The 15,713-nt window shown below is 35.7% G+C and overlaps 2 protein-coding genes across 2 annotated transcripts; both read left to right on the top strand.

The window, feature by feature from the left end:
- Positions 1 to 3,144: 3,144 nt before the first annotated feature.
- Positions 3,145 to 4,273, top strand: LOC117627394 (transcription repressor OFP12-like). The gene has a single exon (XM_034359473.1). It carries the CDS (start codon positions 3,210 to 3,212, stop codon positions 3,927 to 3,929), a length of 720 nt encoding a protein of 239 aa, XP_034215364.1. The 5' UTR covers positions 3,145 to 3,209; the 3' UTR covers positions 3,930 to 4,273.
- A 4,296-nt stretch (positions 4,274 to 8,569) lies between these two features.
- Positions 8,570 to 12,504, top strand: LOC117627377 (beta-glucosidase 12-like). The gene is made up of 13 exons (XM_034359449.1): positions 8,570 to 8,769; positions 8,882 to 8,951; positions 9,315 to 9,373; positions 9,505 to 9,580; positions 9,716 to 9,793; positions 9,901 to 9,988; positions 10,086 to 10,341; positions 10,507 to 10,622; positions 10,757 to 10,971; positions 11,059 to 11,090; positions 11,212 to 11,314; positions 11,671 to 11,785; positions 11,912 to 12,504. The coding sequence occupies exons 1-13, from the start codon at positions 8,587 to 8,589 to the stop codon at positions 12,147 to 12,149; spliced, it is 1,629 nt and encodes a 542-aa protein (XP_034215340.1). The 5' UTR covers positions 8,570 to 8,586; the 3' UTR covers positions 12,150 to 12,504.
- Positions 12,505 to 15,713: the final 3,209 nt, after the last annotated feature.

The following is a 15,713-nucleotide window of genomic DNA, read 5'->3' as shown; positions in this document are numbered from 1 at the left end:
CCACCGACTCATCATCGAGGTCCTCTAAATTGTAGTTCGTCTGCAATTTATTAATTACATACATTAAGTAATAGAAATATAGAAAGTTTGAACTTACAAAACATTTAAAAGGTAGGATACATACCGACAACTGTCCGAGCACCTCCGTCCGCATCTCTTTAGGCATGACCTTCCAAGACTTCCATTGCATAGGGCAATAGGTCCGAACGACGTGACCAAAGTCGTGGGCCAAAGAGCTATGCAATTCAGCCGTTGGTGCAGCCCGAGGCCGCGTGTCGTATCCGATGCTAATATGACTGTTGGTCACTCGAGTGACCTTCGCCGTCTTCAACTGCCGACAAGGTCCCCGGGTGTTCTTCTTGGCTGTAAAGAAATAGAAAGTATACTGTTAATAGTAATCATACAAAAATGTTGGACAACAACAAATGGAGTTCAAGGCAATCTTTACCTGGTTGTGATCCTGACGCACCAGTACCGTCTGTTGATGCTGTGTCACGCCAGTTGTTTTCGTCGCACAAATTACTCATGTGCAACGAACTTTCCTTCGTCGCGCAAATAATAAAATGTAGTAGTGGTTGATATTAAATGAGAACACATCATAGTTATTATAAGAGAGGCTGTAGAGTTGTTATGGTACGCCAGCTTATTGAAATGAATTTCATTTTCAGAGTTCATTTTATTGACCTATGAAATGAAATATTGATATTTAAAATGAACTGAACTTTACCACTACAAGTCAAAAGTTCAATTTATTGAAATAAAATTGAAATGACCCTCACCATGGCAGATCGCCTATCTAATTCTGAAAATATATAATCCAAAGGAGAGGGAGGGCCTAGTGATGAGTTAAACATAATGGCGATATGGCCAGTACAGACAAATAATTAATATCCCTACTAATTACGTTATTAATAAGCAACTAAGCAAGGAGGACAATTATATATAGGTGAATGAAGGGGACCTATGGCCGCGGTTATATTTCCATGAGTAACGAAGAATCCAAAATGTAAAAGTGAGTTTGGAAGATGTTGGTTTCCTGGAAGAGGAAAAGCATAAAAGCATTCGTGTGATATAAGCCATACAAAACATACAGGTGACGTTAGGTAGCTAGCTGAAGCACAACATGCACTGACCGAAAGATTGCAGTTTTTGTTCTCAAACATTGCCATGCAGCCTCACTGGCAATATTGATAAGATCCTTGTTTTTTTCTCAATAAATCAATCAAATCATTTGCAGGGAATTTGGTTTTATTGCATGATGTGGAGTTATATAATCGTTGGTGTTTTATGGAAGGAAAACTCAAACATTAGGGTATAAATCATATTTTTTGGAAGGAAAAAATTGTGGATTTCGCTGATGACTATTTTTTATCTGCCACTTGATACATGGATTAAATTTGTAGAACGGTGCATTTTTTTCGCCAAATTATGTATAAACACAATATATTGATAAAATTGATTCTTATCGTAATTTACACATTACGTTACATAAGCAAAGAAGACATCAGTTTTATGTACATTATTGGTCCAGTTCTACTGTTGACTGTAAAGTGAAATGATTGGATGCGTACGATCGAAGTTGCAGCTAAAAGTTGATGGGATGAGAGCAAAACCACAAGTAGCTCTAGGTCCATTCGAAGCTGAGGTGTATGCTTTGTGCATTTGTACCATATAACATTGAATATTCGTGCAATAATGACCATAAATCAGCAGAGAAGGACTGGTGGTGGGGGTGGCCGGGGTTGAGGAGCGCCATTGTTTCGGTTGCAGTTTCTCAAATAATGGTATACCAGAAGTGATGACCTTTTTAAAGTGGGCATAGCAAGTACGCCAAAAGCAAGAAAAAAAAAGTTTTCCAACTTCAATAGGGTTAAGACCATGTTGGGTCTGGAACTTTTTAAAGGATAAAAAGGACAGTCTTAATTCTTCCTCTTTCCTACCAAGAATATTTAGTTTTCTTGCAAGCAATCAAATTTGAAATTGATCAATGCAATGGGGCAAACTAATGCTTCTAGAAATCTTTGATTTTCATTCTAGTTTCTTTAATTAGTAGTTATGTACGTATGTCATGCATTGTTATATTATTATTATTATTATTATTATTATTTTAACATTTCAGAAGAAGAAAGACGCACTATTTTAATTCATGGTTTTTGTATGTTTACGTGACATCTTTTTTTGGATGAAATCCTAAGTCAAGTAATTTTATTGTAATAGATCAAACTTGAATTTTTATACAATATTAATTAATGTTCCTTTTGAGTGGTTTTGAAAGCTTGGGAGATAACTTTGAAATTGAATTTCTTAGTAGGCTTCTGTTTTCTCTCTTTTGCTTTGCATTCAATCTGAATTAATAGATCTATCTCCAACCCACATACACCAAAAACCATCCGAGACAAAGCACATAGTACTAGCGAATAATCTCCTAAATAGTATTTCTTACAACGTGTACTATTTAAACCGATACCTAATATGCCAAAAAAGATCATTTGAAATCTAAGCGTATCCCACTTTAGCAGTAGAAGGATATGTGAATCCTTTGCTTCAATTTGACTTTTAATACAAACTTTTAACATCTTTATATAAAGGAAATTGATAAAAATAATAAAGGCATCCTAAATCGAGTAGAGGATGCATGTACCCTGTATTTGTAAAAGAATTAATAATTAAATATGAATCTGGTTGAAAGTCAATCTTTACACTGACTTATAATTGAGTGATGTTCAACCCGCATTAATTTCATTTTCTGGACTTCCCTAAAGTTTGCAAGTGTATGAGAGAATTTGCAATGGTATGACTCTTTTTTTTTTTTGTAAATGTAATCTTCGTTGAAATAAACAGTTATTTGTATTACATTTATCGATTACATTTTCTAATATTAATTATTGTACATTTTCTTTTAACTTGTAGTCAACGAGAAAGAGAGAATAGTTTTACTTATCCAAAAAATATATTATTGGTATAAATAAAATAAAACAAATTAAGAGACAAAACACAAGCAATCTCACGATTCTCACCCTCCCTTTCCTGTCCTATGGACTTTTGGAGTGTTCTCTCTCTCTCTCTCTCTCTCTCTCTCTCTCTTCTCAAATAAAAGCCAGCTTCTACCGTTTATTTGATCTTTAACTCTCATTCAGGTTCAGCTCATAATTCCCACAACCCACAACAATAAACAACTCACCCTGCTCTCTCTCTCTCTCTCTCAAGAGATGTCCAAAATCATGTGGAAGAATTTATGCTTCCCCAATTTCATCAAATGCCTACCCACAATCCAAGCTCCACCTGATCAACCCTCTAACCAAAACTCACCTTCCCCTCCCTCCACCACCACATGTACATCTCTCCTCATCAAAAACTTCAACACCCTCTATGACTTCAACTTGATCAACTCCGCCTCCTCCAAGTCCCTCACACCCTCCTCCTCCTCCTCCTCAGCCGACGACGTCCATACTTCCTCCTCTGATTCAGACTCGGACCTCTCCCCTCCCGATTTCGCCACCATCTTCGCCTCCCAACGCTTCTTCTTCTCCTCTCCGGGCCGCTCCAACTCCATCACCGAATCTCCACACACAACCACCACAAAACCCAACAAGCCTCATCACAAAACAACGTTGGTCACCAAAGGCGTGCGAGTTCGCAAGTTCTCCTCAAATCCTTACTTCGACTTCAGGCGCTCCATGGAGGAAATGCTTGAAGCTAATAGAGATCGTCACATGTTGGTGGGCCATGATCATCATCATCATAGCACAAGTGATGACGTGGAGTATCTACATGAGCTGCTTTTGTGCTACCTCTCACTCAATCCCAAACATGCCCACAAGGACATTATCAGCGCCTTCACTGACCTTGTCATCTGCCTGCTGTCTGCTAACTCGTCAGCGCCAGCTCAAGCCGCCGATGACCGTCGAGAAAACCCCCAAACGCATTAGCGGCGGTGGTCCTTGTCTTTTGCGGATGGTTAATAGTTATGTAACGGTTGTCGAAAAACGAAGAAAAAACGACAAAGAAAGAAAAGGGCGTTTGTCTTTGCTCCTCCTCTTTATGGGTTTTCAAGGTATGTGTCATGTTTCATGTATGAGGACAAAGGAGAAATGTGTATTCTGATGATCAGAAAACCGAGGAAGCGTGGGATGTGTTGAGGTCTCGAGATGAATGTTTATAATTTTTCTTTTAAATTTTGTTCTAGTATATTAGTTAATTTGTTGAATCGTTGTGTAAAAACAAAATGTGTTTTGTTTTTATTAAAAAAAAAATACATGTTGAATGTTTTTCATTGGCAAATGGTAATTGGCGACTTGGTGGTCCTGCTAACAATAAGTCCCTGCATGTCGGGGATTTTTTTACAAGTAACAAATGAGGGAACTCTTAATTAATCAACTAATTAATTAATTAAAGTTAGTGATCACTGATTCATTAATTTTATAACTTAAAGATATAGTTTGTTGCAAATGTGGTTTAGACTAGTCAATTAAGGCTGTGTACCCCTTTGCACCCAAGTTCGATCCATTTTTTATATATTAGAGTAATTTAGAATATCGCTTTGTCAAAAAGAAAAAACAAATGACATGATTTGTTGAGTATGCAGCACGGACAGTGAAAATGATTTTTAAAATCACATCAAACTCAGCCCAAATAAATAAAATTAATTAATTCCCAAAATGTAGAAGTTGGTATCTTCTAACGGTGTGCCTCCCCCTAAAATATGCATGAATGAGAGAAAAAATGGAACATTGTTGCCGAAGGAGAGTGTTGGAATTGTAATGTGTAGTCAATTAGGGTGACTCGTACTCTGTTTTTTCTTTCTCTAGATTTTTCTATTTCTTAATATGGTATTGTATGCGTACCTGTAAATTGATGAATTTTCTTGACTTTACTAGCATTCGGATTAAGTATTAATTAAACAGATCAAATTAAGATTAACGTAAGATAGCAAGACTTAGTCTTTTTGTTTTTGGGGTAATGACAAAACTTTCATTGGCTTGGAACATCGATTATGGGGCTCACTCAAAGCTCTACCAAAACGAAGCCAAGAAAAATTGCATGCTTTGCATTGAAATTTGGAAGGATCGATATCATGCATGAAATGATATGTATTTTTTCCGCTCTGAAATCCGTGTACAAATTACTGAGCAAAAGCATTGTGAAACCCAAAGTTTGCTACTGGTAAAAGAAGCAGGTTAATTTATGTTGATCGGTGTGGGTTTACTTTATTCCTTTTTGTTCATAGACAGAAATGGCGAGACAAACAAAGAGGATCCAAGGACAGTTTTCCAACAACTACAAGAAAAGAAGGAAATGCTTTCATATATTTTATACTATAAAATACTTAATCTTAAAGTTGGTTGGGTTTAGGTAAGATTAATACCAGACCATTTGTCTTTAAGTGGGATTTGCTTCATTTTATTAAGAGAGGTTCGTGCTTCATTGTGCAACCATTTCTAACATGTGCAGTAGGTTGTAGGTGGGGGATGATCAGAACCCAAAAAAGAAAAAGAAAAACAAGTTGGAGAGATAGCCATAAACGAGTAGGCCAAATCATATAGGATCATGTAGGAGAATCTTGACACTGCCTATATGGTTTTCTTTACTTTTCAAGTAAGGTTTGTTTATTATTTGGACAAAAAAACAAGAACAGGAACAAGATCAAAGATTCCTTTTGTGGCAATTTTGAGAAATCATGCGTGTAATTAACAATTGGGGGAATATGTGCACAACTATTTATGTCTTGTCTGCGTGTTTTGTAGATTAGTGAGATGGTAGAGATTTGTGTTCTTATTAGTATTTGCAAAAACTAAAATATTCTACGCGATGATATATGAACACGCACCTTTTATTTATATTAAAGAATAAGGATTAACAGAGTGATGACATAGAAAATATAATACAAATTAGATAGAGAAGTTGGATCATCTTTTTGTTAGTAATGATTAACTTTTAAACCATCAAGTCCTTCACCAAATCAAATCCAAACGAGTCCAGGGTGTTTGATAAAGAAAACAAAAGGGAAGACTGCAAACTCTTAGCAACAACCAGAGATAGAATAACAGGACATATGTATATATATATGGGGTAGCAGCATCTTGTCAACCAAATAATTGAAAATAATGGAATTGCGGGGAACAGGCATAGTGTTGGGAGGCGTGTCAGGTGATATATGGATACTTCACCTCAATCAACTCAACACTGATTTTCTTGGACCTAGAGATCTTTCCCATGGACGATGGACTCCTCATGAATTCGATTCATGTCCAACACCTGTCAGTACGTTTGTATACAGAGTTGACAAGCACAAAAACCAAATAAGTAGACTCATTAACTGTATAGTAATAGTAGTTTTGAACTCAACTTATTCAAACGACTAGCACTGCCACAAACAGAAGGCCGTTTAGGGGTGTTTTGTATGTAAGAGGCATTTATACTCGTAAGTGTTATTTTTGAAAGTGTTTCTATTTGAAAATGGGTTTGTAATTCAGAAGTTCGTATAAACATTTTTTGTCAAACGCTATCAAAAACATTTTTTGTCATGACGACCATTTTTACCCATTTTAGAAACACTCTTAAATAGGGTGAGAGAAAGTGTTGGAGGTTGTGTTAATGGAGAGGATGCTATTTCATTCAAATATATACAGCAACAACAAATCTGGCGAAGTTTGCTTCTTCTTGATGCCAGAACATATCAAGTGGTGACAATTCTGCTGTCTAATCAAATGTGTGGGAAAGTCTGGAAACTATTGACATACAGCTCCTGCCTAATTTCCTCGGGAATGGTAGTCTCTCCATTATTTCAATTCATCAATAGGCTTCCGCTCTTGTTTGCATGCATAAAAACAAACAATTCACATTGCATGCCCTAACAATTTCAAATCGCATGTTGCTTGCTTGTCTTCACCAAATATCAAATCGAACTCGGCACATACTATTATTATGAAAGGAAAATTAATAACGCTTCAAAAAATTGAAAAATTATTGTATGTACAGATCACATGACAAATATTTTAAAGAATAGTGCTACACTTATCATATTTTTATCTCACATTTTTATACCACATGATGTGGCATGTCCATATTATATGTTACATCAATTAAATCAATGAAGTGTATTTTAATTAAGACAATTAGAAAAACAAATACTGGAATAAATCATTAAAAAAAAAGAAAATATTAAATAATTTTAATTGATGTGGCTGCCTACCTCAGCTGCCACATAAAATGGTATAGAGATGTAATATATAAATGTGGTAAGAATAACATTATTCTATTTTAAGTAGTAAAAAATGCAACGAAAAGTGTGACATTGTGAGTTGGGTTAGTATGACTTGGACTTGTAAACCAACTTGATCCCAGCCCATTGGGTTAACCGAAATGACAAATCTAAAGTGGTGAAATATATACATGTTCAGGTGGAGCTCTGCTTTGTTTTCGTCGTAAATAAATACTTCTAAACTTGAACACAACTTTTGTTTTGGTCGTCTGTTGAGTTGGGGGTTGGGGGGGGAGAGAGGAGGGTACCCTACCCGTTGAGGCTGGCGGGGCGGTGGGGTTTAGCTACTTTCTTTTATTTCTATTTTTAAATCTTAGTTCAATTAAAAGTAAACCCTAGGGTAGGACGTGTTTTTGTTCTGGTCGTAGGACGAGGACGTGTTGAAAATACATGCTATGCAAGAGAGCCCTGATTAAAAGTATGTCATGCTTGCACATGAATCTACTCTCTTTTTCCCTTTAGCCCCCCCTACACACACAAAGATGCAATAAAAGTTCATATTCCTCACCAAAGCTGGCATCACAGAGGGAATCACCTTCTCTCTTTTATTGGGGCTTGGGGCGGTGGATTCGTGGGGGGCCTAGGCGGGTGCGGGTGTCACTCGCTGTGGCCGGCTTAAGCCAAGTGTAGCCTCACCAGCCCTTTTAAAGTTTGTCATTTGTTGTGAATGAGGTTTGGTCTAGTAAAAAAAGGTCATTGTCTTGTAGATCAGAGTAATCTCAAATTCAAATTCTCATATTATCTTAATAGTAAGTGAGAAATTCCTTTCTCCTTATAGTATTTAAAAAATATATTATCATTTGTTAATTAAAATAACTATGATTAACTATTTTCAATTAATTAATGCCATATTTATGAGAAAATTGTTTCATACATCCATTATTATTTAAAATAAATATGTCATAAGAATTTGAAATTAAGACCATTAATCTGCAAATTAAATTCCCCTCCCTTTGGTTGAAGAAAAAAACAAGTCTCATATCATATGGAATAGAGTGCTGCCCTGTTCCTTTTTTATTTACTTTTCCTAGAACAATCGTATTCCTGGATATATTTCCCAAAACAACCCACCAACATTTTATCCAGCAAAAAAAAAAAAAAAAAACCACCAATATTTTTCACTACATGCATGCAAACACGTTGGCCCAACTTTTATCTTTCTCTGTCCCCAATACTTTAGCTTTAAAGCCCGCTTGCCTTTACCCAAAAGAAAAAATGAAAAAATCGTTTGTTAATATATTAATTATTCTCAACGTACCTCCCTCTATATAAAGCCCATGCAATACAGCAGAAAGAGGCAACCAAAAACCCTCCACTTACTAGTTATGGCAATGCAATTACGCTCTTTGCTCTTGTGTGTGCTGCTGCTTCTCCTTGGCTTTGCTTTGGCAGATACCAATGCTGCTGCCAGGATCCATCCACCCGTTGTCTGTGCAAATCTCAGCAGGGCCAATTTCGATATTCTTGTACCAGGCTTCGTATTTGGGGCTGCTACAGCATCTTACCAAGTCAGTGCATGCCTTCCGGGGGCTTAATTAATTGTGTTTCATATGGTTACTTAATTAAGTTTCATTTGATTTCATTGTCAGATATCATTCTGAATATATATATACATTTCAGGTAGAAGGTGCTGCAAACTTGGACGGTAGAGGACCAAGCATATGGGATACTTTCACCCACAAACATCCAGGTCTGTTGAATCAAACAATCAAATCTTTTTATTTTGATGATCAGCTACTTCATTTCAAAACATATTATATATACAGCTAATTCATTCGTTGCTTTTTTTAATTTAAGCTTTCTACCTCAGTATCTCTGGTGTCATTCTTTTCCCTCTTATATTTGTTTTCTCCAAATCCTTTCGGTAATTAAATATACGTTTTTCAATGTCTAAACAAGCCAATACTCCATGGAAATTTGTTATTCTGGACTTACCCTTGTGTTTTAAGTGTTATAAAAGTGTTCAATGGAAATTAATTTAGAACTATCGCTTGTATCAAAATAAACCGAACTTTATGCTCTAAATAATTAAAATTATATTTGGTCATTGCAGAAAAGATCGCTGATGGCAGCAATGGAGATGTTGCTATTGATCAATATCACCGCTATAAGGTTTGAAAATCATATAATTTTACTATGTAGACCTTCTATATTCGAATTTGAAGGACAAACGACATTTATGATGAAATCCTTATATTTTGGCTTCTTTCTTATAATTGTGTTTATCTTTTGTGTCATTACAGGAAGATGTGGCAATTATGAAAGATATGGGGTTGGAATCGTATAGATTCTCTATCTCATGGTCCAGAGTGTTACCAAGTAAGTTCATCATTCGCATCCACATATTTTATTAGGACCAATCACTTTATAGTTTAACATGTTTTATTCAATTTAATTTCTATTTCTCGATGGGTAATTGCTTATATTTTCTTGTTTTGTTTTAATTATTATTAGATGGAACTCTAAGTGGTGGAATTAACAAGAAAGGAATCGAATACTACAACAATCTCATCAATGAACTCCTACACAATGGTGATACGACTGTCAATCTCATATATCGTCCTAATATATAAAAACAGCAAATGCATTTATTTAATCATACTTTTAATTTTATGTTACTGGTCATATGCTATACATAGGTATAGAGCCATTAGTGACACTCTTTCACTGGGATGTTCCCCAAACCTTAGAGGACGAATATGGTGGTTTCTTAAGCAATCGTATTGTGTAAGTGAACAACTTTTTTTCCTTTATATAATATTGATCATTTAATTATATAACTACAACTATTATAACAAATACATTTTGAAATGTGTACACACAGCAATGACTTTGAAGAATACGCAGAACTTTGTTTTAAGAAATTTGGTGATCGAGTGAAGCATTGGACCACACTTAATGAGCCATATACCTTTAGTAGCCATGGTTATGCAAAGGGGACCCACGCACCAGGACGATGCTCTGCTTGGTATAACCAAACATGCTTTGGTGGAGATTCAGCTACTGAACCATATTTGGTGACACACAACCTACTCCTTGCTCATGCAGCCGCTGTAAAATTGTACAAAACAAAATATCAGGTCCTTTAATTAATTTTTTATTATTGGAATATTGAGGCCTAATTGAGAATTTGATATGAGTCAATAGTATTAAGCAACAATATAATTGTGAATATATATATATATATATTTATTTATTTATTTCTGACTCAAAATCAACAAAAAATATTTATCTTTCTCGAGTAGGCATATCAAAAAGGTGTGATAGGAATAACAGTGGTAACACCTTGGTTTGAGCCCGCTTCAGAGGCAAAGGAAGACATAGATGCTGTATTTCGAGCTTTGGATTTTATATATGGATGGTAATAAGTATACTATTATTTTATATATCAACTCATTTAAATACTTTATTTATGAATTATAATATTAGCTAGCTAGCTAATAGCACTTTATATAATATTATAAGTTTACGCTTAAACTTTTCATATTTTCATAGGTTTATGGACCCATTGACAAGAGGTGACTATCCGCAGAGCATGCGATCTCTTGTTGGAGAACGATTACCAAATTTCACAAAAAAAGAATCCAAGTCACTGAGTGGGTCATTTGATTATATTGGAATAAACTACTATTCTGCTAGATATGCAAGCGCTTCTAAGAATTATTCTGGACATCCAAGCTACTTAAATGATGTTAATGTTGATGTAAAAAGTGAGTACAAATTAAAAACTTCAAGTAATTAATTATGTTCTTATAATGACTACATCCTAATATTCATATTAATATATGTTGTCGCAGCTGAGCTTAATGGAGTTCCCATTGGTCCACAGGTACGCATCAAAGTATTTGTTTAATCTATTGGCATTTGGACAATTAATACCTATATACCTATATACCTATATATATATATATATTCCCAAAAGTCTCACTAATCTTCAAATGGGATTGCAGGCTGCTTCAAGCTGGTTATATTTTTACCCAAAAGGACTTTATGATCTTCTATGCTACACAAAGGAAAAGTATAATGATCCAATCATATACATTACTGAGAATGGTAATTAATACTTTTGAGCATTAATGTTTCACATATATGTATAATGGTGTAAAATATAGTTAAGTGCTGTAAACTCTAAATTTAAAACTAAATGCACATTGCCAATATGAGGTAGCCAAGTGGCAAAAGGTCTTCACTTGCAGATCAGTAGTCTCAGGCTCGAACCCCAATAACACTTTTGTAGTGAGAGAGAGAGAGAGAGAGAGAGAGAGAGAGAGAGAGAGAGAGAGAGAGACCCCATATTTCTCTGTAGTTTAAACTATCGTTTATATTAATAATAAATTTAAAAAAACTAAATGCAGATTTCTTTTTTAGAGGAAAAAAATGTGTGCATAAGATACTTCATTATACTGCAGGTGTGGATGAATTCAATCAGCCCAATCCCAAATTATCACTTTGCCAACTCCTTGATGATAGCAATAGAATTTACTACTATTATCACCACCTTTGTTACCTCCAAGCAGCAATTAAGTAAGTGTTTGTCAACATTTTAATTAAGGCTATATATGTATGGAGCCTCCTTACATTTCGGTTATTTAATCACTAAATTGACCCAAATACATTCTTTTTATTTATTTTTCTTTTGTGTGTTTGCAGAGAGGGTGTTAAAGTGAAGGGATACTTTGCATGGTCATTGCTAGACAACTTTGAATGGGACAATGGATATACTGTTCGATTTGGTATCAACTATGTTGATTACGACAACGGACTGAAAAGACACTCAAAACACTCAACGCACTGGTTCAAAAGTTTCCTCAAGAAATCTTCAAGGAACACGAAAAAGATCCGAAGATGTGGGAACAACAATACTAGCGCTACCAAGTTTGTGTTTTAAATTTGAATCCATGTGATGAATAAAATACAACTCCTTCTCCATAGAGTTGTTGTTCGAGTTGTTTTTCATGTTTTAAATTTATGTTTGGCTCTTTCTGAGTCGAAATAAGTTGCAGCAACTCATTGTGAGTTAGTTGTCTCTCCTTGTGAGTGTTTAGTTTTAATTTTACTTTACATCATGTGCTTGGTTTATCAACGTTTGTTTGCTTTATGTGGTAGAGGTGCTTTGACCCTTTTCGGATGTGGTTGGAGGGATACCTTATGTCTAAATATTGTTGATGTATCCTTCATGTGTTTGTATTAGTCCATGTGGTCAGTGGCTCTTTATGGCTAAATTATGAATGCAATTCCTCTAGATAAAAAATTGTGAATAAAAATAAAAACTGAAATAAATGAATGTTCAGCCCCCACCAAAATATTTGCTACTTATACTAAGACATATAGGAACCAATGAGATGTTAGTTGGACTGGATCAGGTCTGTAGTGTGCTCCTATGTGGTCTTGAGTTTAAGCCCCCATGGTACTCGTGTGTTGTGAAACTCTCCCTTCCTAACTTCAGGGGAAAAAACTAACTAAGACATCTAGTTTGTTTTAAGTATAAATAAACTTAAACAAGATCCTTGTGGGCAAAAGAAAATGGTTAGGATGCTTATTAGAGAAAACTTATGCTCAGAAGGGACAATATATTTTTTAGAAAATTTTCTATAAATCCAAATTCCCATTTAAGAGTTGGGTTTAATCTTCCTTTTTAAATTTTATGATCTAATAATTTTTTTTCCTTTTTGAAATTATTTTTATGCTCCAACTATGCCCCAGTGATTTAAATCGGGTAAGAGTTATTTATATCATAATAATTAGGTAATTAATATTGTTATTGACTTTGATTGCAATACATATTAAAGGGTAAGGAATTAATTTTAGACCAATAATTACTCTATTTGACCTTTAAATGAATATGATTTGTATATTTTTGTCTATCAATTTGAATTTTGAAAAATCCTATAAACATGTTTTGTTGATAAAAAAATATATGTATATCATATAAACATGCTAAAAGGCTATATTATTCAAAAAATAAATAAATGTCTTTCTTCTTCATCTTCTTCCTTGAGGAATCCTGAGAGTTGTTGAGGCCCAAAAAATCTCAAGCAAAGTTCGTGCATATTTTTAGGCCTAATTCATTATCCTACTATAAAATAGATGTGGAGGCCCATCAAATACGACTACGAAGTGCCTAAACAAGCTTTGATATTCGCTCTATGCCAAACGAGACTACAATTTGGCACGTGGGAAGGTTATGATACAGGTTTACCTACCCCACTGCTTCATCAAGCATTATCTAATATAGCTCTTAGCCACTGCAATACAACGTAGCCCAAGCATAAGCATGCAAATAACCTGCCATGCCAAGCGACTCCCTTTAGTGCCAAACCATCAAACAAGCTTAAGTGGGCTCAAGCCACATACATGCATGGGGCTTGCTGAGCGGGTTGTGGTATGGATGGGTACAAGGGTCTATAAGGGTCTATAAAACCCATTAAAGGTTCAAAAGGTGGAGGTTTTAGGCTGCTTGGAAGCACCAAAACCCAAGCCCACTTCCTTAAGCCCAACACATGGGTAAGTAAGAGAAAAATTCCAACACCCTTTCGCTTGAGATCGAACCAGCCTTGCCCAATTCAAACTGAAAAACCCTTAAAATCCAATTTACATAAATATATAGGCTAACGAAAAAGATAAGCCTCAACTTTTTTGTTTGACCATCATCTTTACACATCTTTACCCCTGTGAGCTCATGCAGGAAAAGAGAAAGGAAGGTCAAGCTGGAGTGTTGCCTATTAATGAAGCTTTTACAAGGCCCAGTTGCAGGAAGGCTTTGGGGCACCAAAATCTTTTGTCTCAATAACCATGGATTCAGCTTATTTTAGGGAAATTTCACTAATTAAGACCATATTGGAAAAAGTGAAGGGAAAGAAAGGAGAAGACTTGGCCAAATGATAAGAAACCAACTAGGGTTTATGGGGTAAAGAGGAGTTCCAATGCTTATAAAAGGAGGCCATTGGCTACCCAGCATGGGGGACTTAACTCAACCACAGCAATCGAGCGAGCATATTCTCTAATTGCTTGAAACATCAAGCCCAAGCACCTTCCTTTCCATCTCCTTTTTCTCTATCCTAAAAAATCAACACAAGCAGGAGCAAACATATTCTCTCATTGCTTGAAGCACCAGATTCAAGCTCTGGTTCTTCCATCTTCTCATTCCCTATCTCAAAAAAGCCTATTCCATATCTGAAACACCCATCCTCTCAAGCCAAACTAAAAGCATGGTTATCACATTCTTGGTAAGAATATGCATACATCGCAAGCCATCCTCTAGCTATCGGAAACACCCATAATTTTAAGTCTTAATCCTTTCTTTTTGCTCTTTTTGTCTTAGAACACCATGCCAAGTAATAAATGGTACCCAAAAATTTCTATAAGTCACCATCCTCAGATTCAAGCATTAGAGTTAATTTTCTTTATTCCAAGAAATCCATTCAAGTTGTTGGAAGTATTCTAGAGTTGCCGAAAGATATAGTCTATCTACAATTCCAAGCTTTTTCCTTTCCAGCTCTCTCTCTGTCTCTCTCTCTCTCTCTTGCTAAACTTATGGGCTCTTAGCTCCCACACCATAAGCTTCTCATGCCAAGCCTAGCTGTATCTTGATTCACCAAAGCAAACTTTCAGGCCAAGTCTGTACAATATCAATGCATCATCCCCAACTCTTTCCAGAGCCGCCGAAAGCCTATCCAAACAAGTAGCACCTGCTGGAACGCCTCTTCTAGCACCTGTTCCATTATGTTTCAAGCAAAGCCCTTTCAGAGCCTCCTCAAATCTATCGTCCAGCAAGGTCCTTACAACGGCTGCTATATCATTCTCATCAAAACTTGCAATGTATTAAGGAGCCATTGAAGAAAACCAAAGTATTCCTTAAGACTTCAACTCTTTCGAGATATTTTGGGGTCTGGTGCCGCAAACTCCTTACATAGGTGAAAGAGAGCTCAGTCTACCTCTCAGCAATCTAATAATCCTATTGCAGCAAAAAAGACTCTAACAAGAGTTATTTCTTTGATTGGTGAAAATGAAATGGCCTAATACATATGTAAGAAATCTCACACGAATAGAGACCTACAAATGAGGTAAATAAACCCAATCAAATGCATACATACTTGTTCACCCGTTTTAGATTTGTTCCTATGATGGTAGGGTAAGTTCCCCATTGTCTTGAAAACCATTTGTGGTCAACAAGTCAACTTTCTTTTGTATATGAGCGTGCCACTGCTAGCAATAAAAATCCTAGCAGACTTCTTTAAAAATGGATAATTTGTGCCCCAAGTTACTGATTTCTAAACAAGCGATTGTGAATTTGGGTGAGGAATATCTCCCAAGTAAGTTCTTTTCTTGCCTCAGACTGGTGAAGGCTTCACAATTTTTCACAGTACAAAACTAGTAGTTCTTGCTAGAATAAATAACAAGAAAGTAAACTATTTCAGGCAGAACTACCTTTTACAAGACGCAAAAATGGAAG

Source organism: Prunus dulcis, chromosome 1 (genome assembly GCF_902201215.1).
Source record: "Prunus dulcis chromosome 1, ALMONDv2, whole genome shotgun sequence".
In the NCBI taxonomy this organism is placed as follows: Eukaryota; Viridiplantae; Streptophyta; class Magnoliopsida; order Rosales; family Rosaceae; genus Prunus; species Prunus dulcis.
This window is presented reverse-complemented; position numbering and strand designations above follow the sequence as displayed.

What these genes read in the sequence shown, in the direction of transcription:
- LOC117627394 (XM_034359473.1), top strand. Translation starts at nt 3,210, where the DNA reads ATGTCCAAAATCATGTGGAAGAATTTATGCTTCCCCAATTTCATCAAA.
- LOC117627377 (XM_034359449.1), top strand. Translation starts at nt 8,587, where the DNA reads ATGGCAATGCAATTACGCTCTTTGCTCTTGTGTGTGCTGCTGCTTCTC. An exon ending in CTGCTACAGCATCTTACCAA is followed by an intron (nt 8,770 to 8,881) that starts GTCAGTGCATGC and finishes TATACATTTCAG; the next exon opens with GTAGAAGGTGCTGCAAACTT. An exon ending in ATGGTCCAGAGTGTTACCAA is followed by an intron (nt 9,581 to 9,715) that starts GTAAGTTCATCA and finishes AATTATTATTAG; the next exon opens with ATGGAACTCTAAGTGGTGGA.